This window comes from Sorex fumeus, unplaced genomic scaffold, assembly GCF_029834395.1.
Source record: "Sorex fumeus unplaced genomic scaffold, SorFum_2.1 ptg000063l, whole genome shotgun sequence".
Classification (NCBI taxonomy): domain Eukaryota; kingdom Metazoa; phylum Chordata; class Mammalia; order Eulipotyphla; family Soricidae; genus Sorex; species Sorex fumeus.
Genome location: NW_026606120.1, coordinates 72,650,142 through 72,671,287, shown reverse-complemented (window position 1 = coordinate 72,671,287; position 21,146 = coordinate 72,650,142). Strand labels below are relative to the sequence as shown.

The window sequence follows — 21,146 nt, the reverse complement described above, 5'->3', positions numbered from 1 at the left end:
AGCGCCCTGCGGGCCATGCCGACATGCCCTGACAGGCAAAGCTGATGAGCCGGCCCGGCCAGCCTGTGCCTCCAAACCCGGGCCGTGCAGAGAAGCCAGCTCGGCCGGGCAGGCTGCACCCAAGAGCCCGGGGACCCTACACTCGGCCTGGCCAGTGAGTGAAGGCGGGTGGGAAGTGGGCATGGGTTCAAAGGGCCTTTCTGGCACCCAGACCTTGCTGTCCCTGGGCCCATCGGGGCTCTGAGTGTTGGGACCCTCCTCTCCCACCCTCAAACTGGACACCAGCCAAAGCAGGCTAGGGCGGGGAGGGAGGCAGAATTCCTGCCAGCCCATCCTCCCGCTGCAGGGAGGAGCTAATTGTGAGCAGGTCTCCAATCTTCTGATCCCCCCCCCCACCCTCACCCCACCCCAGCTTAACACAGACCCAAGTCCTTGGAGACCAGGACTTCTGGGTCTGGGTCCCCACCTTCTGCTGAGAGCTGGGGCGAGTGCCAGCACCCAAAGGAGCCAAGTGAAAGGAGAAACAGGACACTCCTCCCCTTGAAGGTTGTGGGAGTGTGAAATGCTTTCAAGACAGCCTTGGGGAAGGAGGAGGGCACAGAGAGGGAGCACAGCAGGTTAAGGCACTTGCATTCCCGCAACTAACTCAGGTTCAATCCCCAGCACCCCACTGGGTCCCTTGAGCATTGCCAGGAGTGATCCCTGAAGGCAAGGCCAGGAGTAAGCCCTGGGCACTGCTGAGTGAGGCTCAGAACCAAAACCAAAACCCAACAAGACTCAGTCCCCAACACTGAGGAGGGGTGCCCGGTGCAGCTGCGTGGATGATCTTCGAATCCCTGGCACACGCTCACACTCGGTCATGCAGAACCCCCAGCTACAGGTACCACAAAGACTCAGCGAATCACTCTGGGGTCTCCGCAGCCCCAGGGAACCCCTTCTCCTGGGTATCAGCACTGCCCCTGCAGGCCCTGGTTCCTCTCCGGCAACCCAGAGCCTCATGCTGGAGGCCCTTTGCGGGGTAAGGCTGGCAGCTGAAACGCCCAGGAGGGTCTGCACCCAGACGACTAGGATGCCAGGCTGGCAGAGAATCCACCCAGAAGAGCCGGTGCCCACAGCAGAGACATCAGAGGGAGGGAAGAGTAAGGAGCAGCTCTCTCCTCCCAGGGGGAAATGAGCACTTGCAGAAAACGGCGAGTGTAGCGCTGGCCACAAAGTAAACACCCAGGCCACTGCCCAGGCAGCCAGGGCCCCTGAGCCTGCCCGCCCCACTCCCTTCTGCTCTGCGCTTTCTGACTCTGAGCCTGGGGGAGGCTCCACAGAAAGAAGAAGTGAGGCCGCCTCCATCAGACTAGTAGCTCCCTGAGAGTAAGGGCCTTAGAGTCCTAAATTCCGCTACAGGACTGGTCCAGAAAGGTAGTACAGCGGGTCGGGCGCTTGCCTCGTGGGTGACTGACCCGGGCTCCATCCCCGGCATCCCATATGGTCCAATGAGCCTGCCAGAGTGATTCTTGGGCACAGAGCCAGGAGTAAGCCCAGAACACTTCTGGGTGTGGCCCAAAAATAATGAAAACAAAAACAAAATAACCGCCACGGGATTTTCAAAAAAAGAAGGCACGCTGCCTGAGAGTCTGGGAATATTCAGGTTCTCAAACATAGGTTGTCAGTGGCCAGGACATGGAGAAACGGAGCCTGCGGCCACCGCAGATATGCTGGCTGAGCATGCGCAGCGAGGCCCAGCGGCTGGGTGGACCCTCCAAAGGGCAGACAGAATTGCCACTTCTGGGGCTGTTTTCCAAAGAACTGAAGGCGGGGAATCTCACAGACATCTGAGGGCCCGTGTTCAGAGCAGCGCTATTCATGAGAACCAGAGGAGCAAACAAGCCAGACGTCCACCAGTGGGTGAACAGACGGACAAAAGGTGGTAGATTCACACAATGGAATTTTATTCCACCTCTTAAAAGGGAGGAAATTCCCACACAGGCTACCCCCGACCAACCTTGAAGATATTATGTGAGTAAAATAAGCCAGACACAAAGGAACAGATATTGTTGGAGTCCACTATAGATAAGGCAGCCAGACTAGAGGCCAGGAGAGAGTACAGTGGTTAGTACACACACTTAGCATGTAACCTGCATTGGATTCTTGCCACCAGCTTGTCCCCTGAGCATCACTGGGTGTGGTCCTGGAGGACTCTAAGCACCTCCAGTTGTGGTCCTAGAGCCGCCCCCCGCCCAATACCACCGGGCTGGCCAGCACCATATCCTTGGGCCCTTAAATAAAGCCTATGACCTGATTGGCCAAGAACTGCCGGCAAGACCCCTGGACTTCCTGAGCACCACTTGGTTGGCTCCTTCCACCAAAATAATAATAATAATAATAATAATTCTAGGGACCAGAGCAATAGTACAGCAGGTAGGGTATTTGCCTTGTATGCAGCCAACCTGGGTTCAATCCCTGGCATCCTATACGGTCCCCCGAGCACCACCAGGAGTAATTCCCGAGTGTAGAGCCAGGAGTAAACCCTGAGAATCGCTGGGTATGACCCAAACCTCCTACCAAAAAAAGAGATTCTGGCCAGTGTGTGTGCTGGGAATAGGGGGGAGTGTGTTGGGGGGGAAAGATGGCTCAAAGGGACTGGATTGTGCTTTGCATGAGGGGGCTCAGGTTCAGTCTTTGGCATTACACGGTCCGCCCTCCGCCAAGCACCATTGGGTGCCACCCCTAATGTCAAGACAGCAGTGACCCACCCAGAACTGCTGTGTGTGTGACCCTTCCAATAAAAATAAATTTAAAGGGCCTTATTGCTTAGTTCGGTGTCAGGGACAGTTTCACTTGGGAAGGTACAAAGTTCTGGAGACAGATGATATGTGGTACTAGGAGTGAATCCCATCCCCTCACTCAGGAAGGCAAGTGTGGGACCACTGAGCCCGGCCCAGTCCAGGGGACAGCCTGAATGTCCTCCCCATCACTGAGTGGGACAGTGAAAATGGGAACATTTAAGGCCAGAGGAGGTCATGGGAGGGGGCATGAGTGAGGGCTGCCTCTGACTCCAGAATCGCGTTGAAGGTCCACGTTTGACGGGCCCTCCCCTGAGCACTGCTGGGGAAGCCCCTTCAAGAGTAATGGCAACATTTTTATATCATCTATCTTTTACACACAAAAATTATATCATAATTCTACCCCTCAAAATGGCAAAATCAGAATTTTTTTTTTTTGCTTTTTGGGTCACACCCGGCGATGCTCAGGGGTTACTCCTGGTTTTGCACTCAGGAATTACTCCTGGTGGTGCTCAGGGGACCATATGGGATGCTGGGAATCGAACCCGGGTTGACCGCGTGCAAGGCAAACGTCCTATCTGCTGCGCTATCACTCCAGCCCCTTTTTATTTTTTAAATTTATTTATTTATATTTTTCCTTTTTGGGTCACACCCGGCGATGCACAGGGGTTACTCCTGGCTCTACACTCAGGAATCACCCCTGGCGGTGCTTGGGGGACCATATGGGATGCTGGGAATCAAACTTGGGTCAGTCACGTGCAAGGCAAATGCCCTACCCGCTCTGCTATCGCTCCAGCCCCCAAATCAGAATTTTTAAAAAGTTTGTAGGGATGCGGGGGGGGGGGGTTAGGGGTGCAGGGAGGTGGGGCATGCTGGCTCAAAAAACTGGAGCACATGCTTTGCTTAGGGGAGCACCAGGTTTGATCCCAGGCATTGGTGCTTCCCTGAACACAGCAGGAGTGGCCCTGAGCATGATAGGATGTGACACCTCCCCACCCTCCACCCTCCGCAAAATATGTTGAACAAGGTAAGGAATGGGTCTTTCACTGACACCCAGAAGCAGCTCACCACAGAAGTTGTCCAGAGCTGCGAGGCATGCTCAGCTAAAGACTCTGGAGGTCCCAGCCCTGGGGTGCCGGGAGTGGGAGCTTGTCACACGCAGGGCCTGTGCACTGACCTAGAGCCCCCTTCCTTTGCCCCCCAGGCTGGCTGCCCTGGAATGCTCTCCATAGCAGGTCCTTCAAAATGTCCCTTTGGCCTGTGCCCACTCACACATACGCATCTGTTCCAAGCCCCCAACTGCCGGCACGCGCACGCCAGGGGGTGCACCCGAAGCAGATCAGTGCTGGCACCCTCCCGGGAAGACATGCCCAGACCCGACAGGGCGCGCATCCTCAGGGACAGGCGGCAGGACCCGCGCGCAATAGCGCCCCCTGCCGGGGCATCGTTACATTTACCTCATTGGAGGGGGCGCCGCAGCTGGCCCTCATTCCACCGTGATGCCTTCCCCCACTCCCTTGATTGCATTCTCCAGACCCTTCCACCGCGGGACCACGCCTCAGGACCACCCCTCCAAGGCTCCTACAGAAAATCGGAGTACTAGGACCTCAAGGAGGGGCTGCCTTTTGGCCAGCGGGTACCATGAGAGCGAGATCAGAGCCACCTACGGACTCTGGTAGGGAAGCCGGAGAACGGCTTCAAGGACTCTCCTCCATCCATCCATCCATCCATCCATCCATCCATCCATCCATCCATCCATCCATCCTCTTCCTCCTCCTCCTCCTCCCCCCTGCACCACGCACCTCACCTGGGGGGGGGGGGGGGCTGTTAAACTGTGGCTTTCCCTACAGCCTGTGCCCCACTCTCTATGGAAGTTCTTTCTGCCCTCTCACCATCTGGGGTAACTCCCTGGCTTCCTTGGGAGGGAGGCGGAAGCTCGGAGACCATATCCCCTCGCTGGGCAGGTCTCAGCAGGTCGGAGTCTCCCCCAGGGCACCTTTGTACAGATAGACTCTGCTCCACCCCTGAAACCACCCTCCCCCTCATCCCAGGTTCTGCACAACCATCCCAGGTCACCCCTACTTTCCCCTTCCCCTTGGCCTGGCCTATAAATTCCACCTCTCCCTAATCCAGCCCCAAGGGTGGGGGTGGGGGACTGGGAGGAAAGGTGGAGGGGACAGTGACTGTGCTGGAACAAATGACATCCCTGCTGTCGATGAGGGAGCTGACATTGCTTCTGGGGTGAGCTCTGTGGTCAAACCAAGGCAGAGAGCATCACCTTCATTTCCAGATTCTGCCCCTCATTAGTTTGCTTGTCCCCATATCTGGGGACAAGGTAACAGATCCAGCAGTAATTAGTATTTGGTGAATGCTTCTGAGGTGCTGGGTATGCTCCACATGCTTTGTCCCCCAATGTCTCCTGAGCTCACCCTCTTGTCCCCATTTGCTACCCTACGCCTTCCTTTATCTAGCTCAGACTCCATGTTCCAGTCTCCTGAGTACCAGACTCTGGGGCTGTGCCTCTAGATCTCACCCTCCTTTCTCTGGTCTCCATCTAGCCACAGGGCCTTTGCACAAGCTGTTTCTAAATCGCTGTTCTCTCTTTCTCCAGTCCTTCCCTGCTTCATGACTCACACTCCAGCAACTCCTACCTGTTCAGTAGTTCTCAGCAAAAAACTCACAAAAAAAAACCCTCACTTCTCAGCATAAAACTCACTTCCCTTGGAGAAGCCTGCTCTGACCTCCAGCCCTGGTGGAGGCCCTGAGTGCCAGTTCACAGCACTGCCGAGTTCATGTCTGTGTTTCTAATGTGACCATCTCCCCGCTAGCCCTGCAATGCTGGAAAAGTGGAGCCAAGCCTCCCTGGGCATCAAATCCCAGCTCCAGGCCAGGCAGCTGGGGGTGGGACTCGGCAGTCTCCAGGGCTAGGGATGAATAAGCCTCTCCTTCCCGACCCAGGACCGGCCGGGGTACCCAGGAGGGACACACCTGGATCAGGGGATCTCTCAGTAATTTGTCCACTTTTTTTTTTTTTCCAAAATGCCCGCCTCTCAGCCCTCTCGATTTGCCCACTGTTTTACACCCCTACCTGTTTCTCAAATCCAGAAAGTGGGGATGCTGGAAAAATAAGAAAGGAGTTGGGGGTTTCAGTTCCCTAAGAGGTCCCTAGTCTCCTCCCCCGAGCTGTGCTAACCCACCACACCCAAAGTTCCCTTTCCCTGGAATCGAGCATGAGTCTGGCCCCCTCCACCGTTTGCCCCTAAACAGAAGTCAGCCTCCAGGTCCCAGGCGAGCCAGGTCGCCCAGTCGGCCTGGCTCCTGGCCACCGCCTTGCACGCCTCATCACTACCAGTTCTTCCCTTCCAGCCTCGCGGAGGGCACGCCTCCGCTCTCGGCCTCAGTTTCCTCCCGCGGGCTTGGCCCTCTTCAAGGTGCAGAGAAACCGGTTGCAAGGACTTGGTGGGAGAGGAGCCGGGAGGGGTGGCTGCCTCGCGCCAGCCAGACGTGAGAAACGCCAAGTATGCGAACCACGCTGGTCCATGAGCTATGAATAGTGCGGCCGGGTTCGGCTGGCCCTCGGCGTCGCCCCCTAAGGCGCCCCCCGGCACAGTCCTAGCGCAGCACAGGGTACCCCCTCCCTCAACCCCGCAGAGGTCAGGCAGGCACGAAAGGGTGGGGAGGGGGGAGGGGCGCGGCCAGGGGCGTGGTCATGCAAATGAAGTGGAGCTATCTGATTGGTGGGTCTGAGACTGTGGGCGGGGCCTTCCCACCACGCCTTCATCAGGGAAGTTTCCAAGTCTGGTGGTCCTGGGTTCTGCCCAGTGCCAGCTGAAATGCCACTGATACTGTGCATCTCTCAAGGCCTCTCTCTTTATTTATTTATTTATTTTTTTTGCTGTCGAAGCTATGCAGCCGGTCGGACACTGTCCCTGATCACTCCAAGCGTCAGATCCATTTAGTCTCCTCGGAACTCCCCCGTTCCAAGAAATCGCAACAGCTCTGCCACCTCAAGCTCCTTTCTCATCTCTGAGGGGAAGCACGCTGGGCTAGGAGCTGGTGACTAGGCCCTCCACCCAACCCTGTGCCCGGGAGAACTTCTTGCCCTCTCAGGTCTCAGCATTGCATGGTTGGCCCTTGACAATTGATCAGAAGGACCCTCAACTTCAGAGTTCAGGTTCTTTATATATATATATATTTTTTTGAGGGGGTCTGTTGAGTGGGTGTCATAAGGGTGAGTCACTAGTCTGTGATTGACAACACTGAAGGAAAGAGGAGTCACAGGGTCCTGGAGAGGGTTGTGCCGGAGTCATAGCAGGTGCTCAGTGAAACCTAGCTCAGCTGTCTGAAAATAATTTATTTGCTTGGTTAGTTATGAGGCCACACCCAACAGGCCTTGGGGATTACTCATGATTCAGTGCTCAAGGGTCCCTCCCAGCAGTGGTAGTGGGATCAAATCCAGGGCCTCACACGTGCAGGCAAATAGTATATCACGGAGCCATAGCCCCAGGTCCAAAAGAGTTTTTTAAATTACTAGAACAGAAAAAAAAATTACTAGAACAGGGTGCTGGAGAGATAGCACAGGTGTTAATGCACTTGCTTTGAATATGGCTAACCCATTTGATCTCAATACCGTACATGGGTCCCCCCAACACTTCCAGGAGTGACTCCAGAGCACAGAGCCAAGAGTGACCCCTGAACACTTCTGGATGTGACCCAAAATCCCCCACCCCAAAATAAGTTAAAATAAAATAGTCCCTACTTTTTTAGAGGCAGATATGCAGCAAGTAAAGAAGGATCAGGGGGAAAAAAAGGAGCAGCAAAGTATTTATTTATTTTTAAAATTTATTTTAATTTCTTTTTGGGTCACTCCTGGCGATGCACAGGGGTTACTCCTGGCTCATGCACTCAGGAATTACTCCTGGGGTGCTCAGGGGACCATATTGAATGCTGGGAATAGAACCCAGGTCAGCCACGTGCAAGGCAAACGCCCTGCCTGCTGTGCTATTGCTCCAGCCCCAGGAGCAGGGAAGTACTTAAAAGTTCTGGCACAGGATTCAGAGAGCCCTGCTTTTGGGTCCCTGCTGGGTCACAAATGAGCCCTTTGTCTTTGGGCTCATTCCTAGCCTCACCAAATCCCTGCTTCTGCATTTATAAAGTAGAGATGGTCTGGGGCCAGGGATGCAGCTCAGGCACAGACCACAGGTGTGACATGCAGAAGGTTCTAGGTTCAATCTGGAATTTTTCCTCATGGTGTTGTATGGATAAAGAGATAGTATAGTATGTGTAAAGTGGCACTGAAGTGACCAATAAGTGTTGACTGCAATCAGTATTCCTATGGCTCTTGCAGTGCCTAGTCCTATGGGTCTGTTCAGTTAATTAATTAATTAATTAATTAGTAAGTTTTAGGGGGTCACACCTGGCAATGCTCAGGAGTTACTCCTGGCTCTGCACTCAGGAATTGCTCCTGGCGGTGCTCAGGGGACTGTACGGGATGCTGGGGATCAAACCTGGATTGGCCATGTGCCAAGCAAATGCCCTATCCACTGTACTATCACTCCGGCCCCTGTTCAGTTCATTTAAGATAATTTTTTTAAATTTGGGGGCCACATCTGATAGTGTTTGTGGGCTACTCCATTCAGGGGACATGTGGTACTGTGTCAAAGCTAGGTCACCAGATACAATGTATACACTCCAGTCTTTACACTCCAACCCTCTTAGCTATCTTTCCAACCTTGGGAATATTCAGTCTATCAGTCAATAATATTCAATCAACAGAAGGTGATCTAGAAACTGAGCACACACAGTAAACAAGAAAAAGTTCCTGGAGGCAGGGGGGGTGGGAGGGGGCGTATACCGGGGATATTGGTGGTGGGGAATGTGCACCGGTGGAGGGATGGGTGTTTGATCATTGTGTGACTGTAACCCAAACATGAAGGTTTGTAAGTATTTCACGGTGATTACTGAATATTAATTTTATTGAAAATTAAAAAAAAAAAGAAAAGAAAGAAAAAAGAAGTTCCTAGGAGTTCGAGATAGATTGCAGTGGGTAGGGAATCTGCCTTGCATGGGGGGATCTGCGTTTGATCCCATGCAGCCCATATGGCCCAAGCAAGATCCCTGAGTGCAAAGCCACGAGTAAACCCTGAGCACCATCAGTTGTAGCCTCAAAACCAAAATTAAAAAAAAAAAAACCCACGAAGTCCCCACCCTTATTAGGTTTAAGAGGAACACCTTTAAAGGAAGCCAAAGTTGGACTTAATTTATCAAAGGAGTCCTGGGCTGCCCCCAACCACAAAAGCAAATCCAGAAGCAGAACCCAATCGTGCTTTCTAAGTAACCCTGAAGCACCAGCCCCCCACTTCTCCAAGCCATCCACCCCAACTTGGGTTCCGGGTCTCAACTGGGGCTGGAGAGATGGCTCAAAGGGTGGGAACACATACTTTGTATGGGGGAGCCCAGGGTTCGACCCCCAACACATCTCTGGAGCATCTCTGGGATTAGCCCCCGAGCATTCGCCTGTATGGTGCAAGAACCAAAAATGAAAAGAATTCTCAGCTTGGAAGCCAGATATGCGATAAGGGAGATGGACCCGGTGAACCCTGTGATTTTTACTGGTTCCTTATGGCAAGTCTACCCAGTCGACACTGTTATCCTCTGATTTATTTTGGTTTGGGGGGCCACCCCTGGAGGTGCTCAGAGTTTCCTCCTCACTCTAAGCTCAGCAATCACCCCTGGGAATTCTCGGGGGACTGTATGTGGTGCCAGGGATTGAAGCCCCATTGGCTGCGTGCAAGGCAAGTGCCCTACCCACTGGAATATCTCTCCAGCCCGTTTCCCTCTCTAAACCCTTGGTACCGCCTTTGTGACCGTGATCACACTCAAATGTCACAGTAAAGACAAGACACTGGCTCTGGCCTCCATGGGCCTGTCTCCGCAGTGTGGAGCTAGGATTGGTGGGGAAATGGCGAGGTTCATCCTAGACAGGCAGATAGCACAGGCACATCTCAGAACCTCAATGGGAATTTGGGGGCTGGAGGAAACAGATGAGGAACGCTTTAAGGGCAGGCCTAGATCTTATCCCCCAGGTCCCCATATCTCGGAGAGAGCCTGGAAGCCAGGATCTACGAGGGTGCAGGGGGAATGTCACCCATCACCCGCAGCCTGATGGCACTAAGCTCTGTTACCCTCACACTTTCCCAAGCACCGAGGAGCCTCTGGTTTCTGGAACAGGGCCTTCTCCTGCCCCCTGGGCTGAAATTAGGAAGCAGGGCAGGAGAGGCGGTCTCTGCCAGCCAGGCCTGGGAATGTCCTCAGTGGCCTGAACCACACCCGTCTCTCAGATAACACTTTCTCTGGCAGCATGGGGACCGAGCGAGCGTGGGGGACTTGTGGGAGAAAGAGGGACTGGGGAGACCCGGGGGGCAGTTTCTCTGTCCCACCTGCCTTGCCCGGTGGCCCCATTCCCACCCACCCCCGTCCTGCAGACATGCCACCCCTGACCTGTGCCCAGGCCTAGCCCCAGCTGCCCCTCACCCCCATTAGGGAGCGGAGGGAGGAGGGAGGCACCGTGCCAGTCGTCATTAGAGCTAATGAGGGCTCAGCTCAGCAGACGCCACTGCAGAGAGAGGAGAGAACCAGACTGCCCGCAGCCCCGTCCCTGGGTCGGTGGCCCCGGCGCCACACCCTCAGGGAAGGAAAGGGAGCAGGAGACTCTTCCCAAGCAGAGTGCCAGGATGCCTAGCGAAAGTGGGGGGGGGGAGGGGGGCATGAACTAGAGAACACCATGGCGGAGGGGTGGGGGCTAAGGACCACACTGGTGCTGCCCAATGCTTTGTCCCAAACCACCCACAGACACCCCTCCAATTTGCTCACCCTCCACCAGGGAGCCTGGTGGGGGGTGCGGGAGAGAACCCAATCCCCTACCCTCAGATGGAATTCCGTGCTCACTGCGCATTCTCTCCCTCCTCTTACCCAAGGCTTGTCCTCCCCCCTCTGCCTCTACCTGGCTGGCCTTGACGGGGGTGGGGGGAGAGGGGGTGGTAGGGATTGCGCCCCAGCTCCCATCCGCAGAGCAAGTGCTCCAGCCCCTCTGGGCATCGCCCTGACCCTGGGCTTTCTTCAGGTTTCAGTTTTCCCTTGAGCCAAATGGGGAGGTGGGGAGGGGCAGGGGCCCCCATAACCCTCCATCAAGGCTGCTTCTCAGGCTGCTTCTCTCCTCAGGGCCTTCTCTCTGGGGATCAGTCCTGAGTTCCCTCACACTGAGGATGAGGGGAAGGGCTGGTGGGACTGTCCTCGGGTTCCTGGCTTCCGGGGGGCCGTAAGGGGATCGCAGGAGCAGGACAGCCCACCAGCCCAGACACCACCCTCTCTCCAACCAAGAGCCTTAGTCTGCATCTGTCCCCAAAGAGTTCCTCTGAGGTCCTTAATAAGTGCTCAGGAGTGCCAAGCCAGGCCACAGTGGAGCCGGGCGCTGGTCGAAACCAGGCAGGGGGCCAAAATGAACTCTGCCCTTCCCTCCACCGAGCCCACTTGGGTGTCAAGACCCCTAGAGGGGTGTCCTCCCACGCGGCTCCCACATGCCCCCGCAGCCTGACCGCATTCCTCAGCCCACGCACCTCCCGCCAGCCGGCTGGGCCACTGGGATTGTGCATTTCCATCCCGGTTCTAGGCCTGTCATCCCGGTGCCCCGCCCCGGGCGCTCCTTGGAGGACTCAGGCGAGCTCTGAAAGGGTCACTTCAAAGAGCACTGGCCTGCCGAGGCCCAGCCAGACCCAGGGCCGGCTCCTGGGCCAGATTCCTGGTGGCTGGGGACAAAGGCCCCACTGTTCCGCCGACCCTCAGACGCCCCCAAATGCACTGGACATAAGAAGCCTTTCTTCCCCAGTTCCGCTCCTCCTAGGCCCGGACTCTTCTCCAGGGGGTGAGGCTGAGAAGTGAGGGACAGGGGACACTACAGCTCCACCACCACAACTACGTAGCATACACCCAACTCCCCTGGGAAGGCAGGATGGAGGGGAGTCTTGGGGCCAACTTCAGGACCTGTGTCCAAGTGCCTCACTGCCCCTCCCTCAGTCACCAAGGCCTGCACAGGCTCTCTGAGACCTCCTGCCTCTCCCACCTGTTCAAACCAGCCTCATTCTGTCAGACTTCCTCCAGGCAGCCTCCCTGGAAACCACAGCCTGAACCTCAGGAGCTAGTCGCTCGTATGCCCAGCAGATATGTGCCCACAGGAACCCAGGGTCACCGGCTCCTTTCATTCTCTACCAGCCAGTGCTGTCCCAGTGCAGGGCCTTCCATCCTCCCTCAGGCTGGCACTCTCTACATCCCAGCCATGCTGTCTTGCCCCCGGGGAGGGGGTCTCATTGCCTCCAGGGCAGCTCTGGCTTGCAGAGAACTCTGGTGACAAAGGGTTTTCTTTCTTTCTTGAGTTTTCTGTGTTGTACTTGGGACCAGGGAGATGAGCACATGCTTTGCTCGCAGAAACCTTGGGTTTGTCCCCTTCTTGTCTCCTAAGCACCCCAAGCGCTAAGCCAGGAGTCCCTTGCAAACCACATGTGGCCCAAAAATCTGAGAGAGAGAGAGAGAGAGAGAGAGAGAAGAGAGAGAGAGAATTTGGGCTGGAGAAATAGTACAGCACAAAGGGCACTTGCCCTACATGTGACCAAACTGGGCTTGATCCCTGGCATCCCATATGGTCCCAAAGTCACATCAGGAGTGATCTCTGAACCCTCAGCATGACTGGGAGTGGCCCAGAAAGAGAAAGAGAGAGAAAGAGACAGAGACAGAGAGACAGAGACAAAGAGTTTTCTCACTTCCATCCCGAGGTTATCATTTGCTTAGCAATCGTGGTGCTAGTAGTGGTCACTGCCAAATGACAGCCATTATACCTGTGTTACCTCACTGGATCCGCTCAACACATTTGAGGGATTAGTTTAGGGATCAGAAGACGGAGGCTGAAAAACAATGAACTTTGTGCAAGTTCACACAGAGAATAAGGGACAAAGATGAACTGGAAGCAAAGTGGGATCCCTCCCCCTCTCCCCCACCCAGCCTCCAAAAGCATGGAGGGGGCCCCAGGCCCCAGCCTCCGGGCCCTCAGGGGCTGCCTCTCTATTTTAGAAGGAAGAGCACCTCTTTTTATCCCAGCTGGAGCCCCCCTAGTTTGTGTTGCTTTTTGCTTCAGTTTAGTTATTTTGGTTCTTCTGCAGGGGATGGGACTCAGGGTCTGACCCCTGCGGAGTCACAGTGGGGTGGGGGGGAACCCCAGAAGCTTCCGTGGGAGATGAAGTCAGTGGTGAGACAGTGTTTGATGCGGCCCATTCAGCCGGTGCTTCGGGAGGGTCACCTGTCCCAGGGTCCTGAGGAGACTGGAGGACCCCGCACAGCACCCGAGGAGGCTGGGAATCCCCCCATCCCAGGAGATGGGGAGCTGAGAGCTGCCAGACGCCATATCCGCTGTCCAACTCCAGGGGGACAGAAGCTCCCGCCACAGTCCCACACAGCCTGCACCGACCACTGCAAGATGCAGCCCTGGGGCCTGTGCTCAGAACCCCTGCACACAGGGGCAGAAGGAGAGCGGAGCAAGGAAGAAGCCAGAGCCCGGGGCCCTTGGCACCCCCAGCCTGCCTGCCATGGCATCGAGACAGAGGTGAGTGAGCTGGCCCGTCCGAGGCTTGATGCGGGCACTCTGGGGGCAGACGACCCATGGCTCCTCTTGTCTCTCCTGACCCGGAGGCTGGCCAAGGAGAGATCCAGGGCATGGCTTTCCAGATGTCGGCCTGGGCCTTGAATGTCCAGAATCAGTCAACCAAGACACTCTGCCTACGGGCCGGAGCTGGGCCTGGGGATTCCGAGACAAGCCTTTGGAGCCGTGTGGTGCAAGGTTCTGTGCAGGCTCCAGTCCCAAGTGGGCCTTTCCAGCCTAGCTGTGGCCTCCAGCAGCCATGGTATCTGCCTGCGCCCTCCTGGCTCGGACAGGGTGTCGGCCCCGTGCCCACCTCTCATGAACATTCCAGAGGCGCGGCTGCTATTATTTTTTTTTTTTTTGCTCTCAGATAACTCCAGTCGCGAGACACTGCCTGTCAGCAGGCCAGGGCTGGAGCTGGCCCCGGGCACCCTGGCAGGCCTGGAGGGGGTGGGGGCTGCTCCCTGGCCTGCTCTTCACAAACATTTACGGAGAGTTGCTCTGTGCCAGGCACTGTGCTGCCGCCGGGGACACAGATGAACGGGACACATTGTCCATGCCTCGTCCTGCCCCTCTCGGTCCCCGGGACCAGCCACTAAGGGCCGGGGCCAAGTGAGGGAAGGCAGAACCCGGGGGTCTTCGTGGCCTTCACACCTTGGCACTCTGGACTCATTTTCCCTGCTGTCACAGAAGGGAACCTGGCAAGACAAGCTCTCTGGCCCTAAAGCCCTCGGACGGATGCTGAAGGTGCTTCCAGGCTCACCATCCCAAAGTCCAGCCCCATGGCCGCACTGACCTACTGTTCCACTGAGGCAGCGGGCAGGAGGAGGTGCCTGGCTGGTACTGCCTGACACTGCCCTGCTGATGAGCTGGCACAATCTCACATGCAACAGGGGGGCCTGGATCTACAGGCGGGTTGTTTGAAGGGGGCGGGGTGCTGGGGAGAGGCAGGGCCGGCACCCCCAGGCACCATTCACAGTCCTCTGGGGAGGGGGTCAGAGTGAGCAGGCGAATTCAAACCTGGCTTTGTCCAAATCCCCGACCTCCGGACCCCCCCAGGAAGCCTTGCAGAGCCAGGCTGCTGTCCGTTTGGGAGGGGAACCCCAAAGAACCGGGCCACTGTTTTGCATTCTGGGGGCTGGCCTGGGAGGGGGTGGCAGGAGGCAGTGGCAGTGAGTTGATGCCACCTCCATAGGCACCGTGGGTGGGCAGGTGAGGTTCCAATGGCCCGAGTTTGACCTTGGCCATGGCTGTGTCCAGAATGGACCGACTCAGGGTGGCCGTGGGAGGCGGGAGCCAGGGCGAGTGTTGGTGCCAGCAGCCATACAGCCAGATTCTGACACCAGTTTCACCACCTGTTCTCACTGTGACTCTGCTCGAGCTCTTAGCTCTCTGTGCCTCAGTGTTCCCCACTGGAAAATGGGGATAGGAATGCTTTCCAAGTCATGACGGACTGAGGAGGAAATGAGGTCACTTATAACACTCCTGGCTATGGCCAACTGCTGTTTATGTCTCTCTCATCAGCTACACCCTTAATGCAACTTGATGTGTTTTTCCCAAGCACTAATGTACCGGCAGAGCCGGAGTGACAGTACAGCGGGTAGGGCACTTGCTTTCGCATCCCTCTGAGTCTCTCTGATTTCAGCCCTGGAATCTGCCTCACCAAGAGCCCGGAAGACTTCACTGCCCACGCTTGCACTTCACCGAGCTCTCCCGAGGAGATCATGGTATCCCCGCCCCGTCCCCTTACTCGTCCCGTTCTCCTCATCATGAAGCCCTTCCTTGGGTCCTGATGGGGCGGGGGAGGCCAGGCAGGCCCCAGTCCATCCTGCTTGGGAGCTCCTTTCCCCTCTCCCCTGCCCCAGCTGCTGTGCCCCTCTGCCCTTGGGAGCACTGAGCAGGCCTGCTGAGGGCACAGAGACTCTATCCGAGATTCCCAGATATGAAGCCTGTTCTCGGTGTCCAGTGCTACTTGGTCGCAACCGGAGAATCCCACCCCATTGTCCTTGGTACTACAAAGCCACCTGCTGAACACGCTCTTCCCCCAAGGGTCCCCCAGCAGCCAAAGTCCATTGGGAGGGCTGGGCTGAATCCCCCCTGCCCACAACCAGACCCAGCACCCAGCCTGAGACCCTCCAGCCTCAGGACCAGCCCTGAAACTTAGGGAGCTTCTCCCCAGTCCCAAGGGGAGGGTGGGGCTGGGATTCAGGCTTTCTCAGCCACTTAAGTTTGGACTCAACCCCTCTGGAGGCGACAGAAAGGAGGCTGGGGCTGGGGGCCTCGGGGCTGTGTCTGGGGTTATGGAATTGAGATTGAAATCACATGCAAAGGAGCACATCTGTGGGGAGATGGGCCAGTTTGAGGAGCCTGGCTGGCAGAGGCAGAACCCAGAGAGATCAAACACTGTCCAGCCCCAGAGGGGTCAAGGGCAAGGAGTAGGAGGAGGAGGAGGAAGAGGAGGAGGAGTAGGGGGAGGAGGAGGAGGAGGAGGAGGAGGAGAGGAGATAGTCAGGGATGAAGATGAAATAAGTGTTGGGGTGTGTATGAGTGGTGGGGGAGAACCCCAGGGGACTCACGCTTTAATGACCTCCGCTCCCACCCCCTGTCCATCCTGAATTTCAAGTTTGTAATTAGGAAAGGCTTTGACTGAGAAGTGGAGGGGGTGTGTGGGGGGGGGGACGAGAAAGGCAGACTGAGGAAGAGCTGAGTGGTGGAGAATAGTCTGGAAGGGGTGTGTTGTGTGTGTGTGTGCATGTGTGTCTGTGTGTCTGAGTGTGTGTGTGTGTGTGTGTGTGTGTGTGTGTGTGTGTGTATGTGTTTTGAATCATCTCCCTCCATCCAGAGAGGAAGGGGCCTTACCAGCTCCTGCCTTGACCCTGGCCTGGTCCCCCAGGCACATTTCCAAGTTCCAAAAACACTGGCCTTACACACAGTTGGGACGGAGGGAGTCTGAGCTGAGGTTCTAGCCCCTGGGGAGGCCAGAGGCCCCCAGCTGGCCCCTCCCCAGCCGCAGCAGCTGGCACATGAAAGAACCCAAGCACTGCAGCCCAGCGCTGAGTAATGCCCCTGGCACCCCGCGCCCAGACCCACCCACAGCCAGCCCTTGGGGGCCTCGGGGAGGGCAGGACAGCTGCTAGGGTCCCGGGTGGGGGGTTCTGGGGCCCGTTTCTCTTCCCCAGGATTTGTGGGGTGGGAGAGCTGCTGACCCCAGCTCACAGCCTGGCAGCCTGTCGCTCGTGGTCGGGCCTGGCAGGGGGCGAGTGTGGCTCTGGAAGTTGGGGGGCGGGAGGGGGGGTGTCCGGCCGCAGTGGCCAAAGACTTCCCGCTCCGGGAACCCCTCCCCCACGCCCTCTCCCTCCAGCTGTGCCGGGGCCTCGCCAACGGAAAACGAAAACTCGGGCAGAGGAAACAGCGGCGGGCGCCCCGCCTGAAAATCGCGGACAAAAGGCGCGGGCCTGGCGCCCCCGCTGTGGCCCGTGGGGCCTGGCACCGCCGCCCGGGGGGCCCCCGTCCTGCGCGCCGCTCGGGTCCTGACCCGCCTCCCCGGCCCCCGCCCTGCCCGGCGCGCGTCCCGGTGCCCCCTGCCCCACCGGCGCGGGACCCCGGCGCGATGCCCACGGAGCGGGGGCGCCGCGGGCCCGGCCCGCCCCCTGGCCCGGGGTGCCCCTCACCTGCGGGGGCTCCGGGCGGGGCGGGATCCCGACCAGGCAGAAGGCGACTCCATTCATCGGGCGGCCGCGGTGGCTCTGTGGCCCGGCCACGGCTGGGGGCGCGGGCAGCGACCCGGGAGGGGCGGGCCGGGGGTGGGGCCCCTCCCCGGGGCCAGCCCCGCGCTCCTCCTCCGCCCGACGGGGCGCACCGCGCGGGGGCCGAGGCCAGGGTGGGCCCCAGCTGAGCCCCAGGGAGAGCGGGGGCGGGCGGTCTCAGCAGAGAGCCGGGTCCCCCGCCGGCCCAGAAAGGTGCCCGAGGAACCAGGCCAAAGGCACCGAAGCCGAAATGGGCCGGGAGAGAGGGAAGGAGGGAAAGGGAAGCGGAGAAACTCGGGGCCCTAGAGATGGTGAGATACAGAGATGGAGAGAGGAGCTGGGCAGAGATGACAGAGACAGCCCCAGGGACCCGGGATGGAAGTGGAAACTCCAGAGAAGGGCCAGGGACCCCCTCCAGAAAGCAAGGTATTCCTGAAAAGAGCACAGTGCAGAGGGCAGGGCATCTGCCTCCACTCACCCCAGCCAGCCTCGGGACCAGCCCACAGACACGTTTACGTGAAACCCCCACTGGCTGCCTGTCCCAGACTCCCCTTTGGGTATCACTCAGCTGGGAGCCAGACAGAGTCCCTGCCCTGAGCTCACAGTCCCTCTGGGCAGTCAGGGACTGTTCCTTGTCCTCCATTTCCACAGGGATATTCTGACGGAACTCAAACATACCCCTCATGCTGGGCTTGCGCCCCATCCCGCCCACTGCCTTAACTGTGCAGAACACAAGGAAAGAGGCAGGAGCAAGGTATTTGGGTGGGATCTGTCCCTCAAAGGGTCCCCATGACTCAGGCCAGGGGAATTCTGAACCCCATCCCACTCCTGGCTCCCGAGAATTTATCCATCACCTCAAGTCCCCCGCCCCAGCACCTCTGATGAGGATTGGTTCTAGGGGGCGGGCGTTGTTATAGTCAACCGGGTCCTTCTCCTCCTGTGTGTCTGACCAGGGGCTGTGGACTTCATTGTACTAGAACAATTAAACAGGGGCTGGCTCGAGAGAACAGCAGGCAAGGTGCTTGCCTTGCATGTGGCCAATCCATATGCACCCCCCGCTCCCCACCCAGCACTGTCAGGAGTAATTCCTGAATGTAGAACCAGGAGTAACCCTGAACATTGATGAGTGTGGCCCCCCAAAACAAAACAACAAGCAAAATAATTAAAAAGGGCCGGAGAGGGGCCAGAGTGATAGTACAAGGGGTTGGATGCTTGAACATGCCTGATCCAAGTTTGATCCCTGGCATCCCATACAGTGCCCTGAGCACAGAGCCAGGAGTCAGTCCTGAGTAAGGCCAGGTGTAGCTGTCTTACTATGATTATTAAATAATAGTAATAAAAGAAACTGTTTGAGTTTACCTTCCTCAACACCACCCCCAAGCCAATAGTCAGGGATGGTCCTTCAAAGGTGAGGTGCTGCGAAGGGCTCCCCTAAACTGGGGTGCTTCTCCCTGCCCCCACCCCGCGTGCTCTCCCCTACCTCACCATACCCAGCCCCTGGCTCTGCCCAGGAACTCCAGGGAGCTGAGTCCAACTGCTGCCCTGACTCAGGGGTCCGCAGAGGGAGCAGGAGGTCCTGAGACCCGGATGGAGCAGGGTGTTGGCCCCTGGCTCACTTTTTCCAGAGCCTGATGCCCTCGGACGCAGGAGGCCGTGAGAGGAAATGAGCTCACGCTGGCCAGCAGCGAATTCCTCCCTCCACAATGCTCCGCACCCGCCTGCCCCTCCTACTTCCCAGAAAGGCGCCCCCCCACCTTGCGGCCCTCCCCACCTCTTCCTGCACCTTGACCCTCACCCCCATGCTGCCCCTCTTCCTCCACCTCCCCCTTTAGATTCCACATCACATTCTCCGCATCTCCTCCGGCCCCTCAAAAGTTCTCCCCCCACCTCTCTCTCTCCTCTGACACTTTAGGCAGTACCACCCCAAAGTGCGAGAATGCACCCCTCCCCGAGAAGCCTCCTGACCGCCCCGCACTCTCGGATGCTTGCTGGAAGCAGGAGAGGATGGGGATGTGAAAGGGAGCAGGAGTACTCGCTGGGGGCCCGGAGGGATACACAGGTAAGACCAGCTCCTTCCCATGAGGGGTCCTGGCCTGAGGATTCTGGTGTGGGAGCCCCACCATGGAGTCTTGACTGACCAGAGCGAGCTCAGGGGACTGGAGCACATGCCTTGCAGTGGGAGCACTGAGTTCTATCCATGGCACCGCAAGGGCCCTGGAGCACTCAAGGGTCAGTGCTCCCCGAGCCGAACCAAGTAAGACCAGGCTGGAAGCAGCCCTACAGAGCAAAAGGAGAGGAGGGGTGGCTCCAGAAGGAGCTGTTTGGGGCTGGAAGAGGGAACTGAGGAGAGGGAAAGGTACCCCGGGGAGGGGAGGAGTCCTGGCCTGAGGCAGAGAGGCACGAGAGAGCTGACCAGCAACAGGGCTGAGTCAGGAGGGCAGGAAGCAGGAGGGATAAGGAAGGAAACTGGGGGGATGCGCTGGCCCCTGAGTGACTGGCCCTGAGGCTGGCCTGGGGCCAGAGCGAAGCAGGTGGGCTGCCCCGGACCACAAGGAGACAGTGGGCCCTGGGCCATGGCCAGGGCCACAAACCACAGCAGCCCCTGTGGCGTGGTGGCCTACAGGGTGTCAGGGGACAAGTTTAGAAGGACGCCCAGATTTGCAGCTCAGAATCAGGAAGGACTTGTGGCCCCGAGTGCCCTCAGCCCTGTGGTAAACTCTTTGGAGCATTATTCCAGGGGCCACATAGTCCAGCGGTTAGGGCGCAAATACCCCCTCTGGGCTGGATCACTGGCATTACCTGTTCCCCGGAGTACCAATGGGGTTAGCCCTGGAGGTCCCCAAGCACCTTTGGTGTGGTCTGGGTACCCCCTGGCACTTCAGGACCGAAGCAGCACTGCATCCTCAGGCCCTGCTTGAAACGTCAGCCTGATGGGTCAAGAACTGTCAGTGGGAACCTGGGGCCTCCTGAGCACTGTTTGCAGAGCACTCCCCCCACAACAAAATAAAATTATAATTTTAGGGCCAGAGAGATGGCTCAAGGGACTGAAGTACATCTTTGTGTGCCAGAAGCCTGGATTCTATCCTTGGCACTGTATGATCCCCCAAGCACCATCAGAAGAGACCCCTGAACTCTACCAGATATGACCCCTTCAAAAAACAAACAAACAAAAAAAAACAAGAAAGGAAAATATTATTCCAGTTCTTCTTGACAAAGGAGCCAGGAGATGGAGGTGATAATCCTTAGCTCACAGCTGATGGAACATTCTGGAGTGTCTCACCCAAGGTCACACAGGATTTGAACCCAGGTATTTGGGTTCCAGAGCCGCAGATTTGAGTTCCAGGCTGTGACACCAATGATAGCACTGAAGCCCTGGGTCCCTTTCCCAGAGGCATCAGAAATGAGCCTTTGGAGGCCCTGGGTGCACCAGAAATGTGGTTCAGATTCTCCAGGGACAGTGCCAAGGCAGAAGAGACCAGGATCCGGTGAGTATACACTTCTCAAGGCAGGTGGAGGAGGCAGAGACAGTGAGGGAGACAGGGTTGAGAAGGAGCAGGAGGCTGGTGGAAGAGGCACAGTGGTGGGCAGAGATGGCACTGGCGGGCGTGCTCAGGGACGGCCAGAGATCAGCCTACGCCCTGTGCAGCAAGGAAGAGCATCAGGGGGAGAAAGTGGGATTGAGGCCCCTGAAAGGGTGGGCAGGAGGGATGGCTGAATGGCTCGGCAGAGCTGAGAGCAAGGCACTTCTATTGGCTGTGGGGACGTGGGGGGTGCTTAATTAGGCTTTTTTTTTTTTTTGGCTTTTTGGGTCACACTCGGCGTTGCTCAGGGGTAACTCCTGGCTCATGCACTCAGGAATTAATCCTGGCGGTGCTCGGGGGACCATATGGGATGCTGGGAATCGAACCTGGGTCTGCCATGTTGGCTGTGTGCAAGGCA

General features: G+C 57.4%; 1 protein-coding gene across 4 annotated transcripts in view; it reads right to left on the bottom strand.

The window, feature by feature from the left end:
* Positions 1–21,146, bottom strand: part of ARHGAP23 (Rho GTPase activating protein 23) — a 75,764-nt gene that overhangs the window by 47,926 nt on the left and 6,692 nt on the right. For 3 of the 4 annotated variants that reach the window (XM_056126789.1, XM_056126793.1, XM_056126792.1), the window contains exon 1: positions 17,133–17,262. The exons of the other annotated variant lie outside the window; for it this stretch is intronic. In XM_056126789.1, the coding sequence (XP_055982764.1) occupies positions 17,133–17,189 (57 nt within the window). In that variant the 5' untranslated portion in view covers positions 17,190–17,262. Of the gene's footprint in view, positions 1–17,132; positions 17,263–21,146 lie in introns of those variants that run through there. 4 annotated transcript variants of the gene reach the window in all.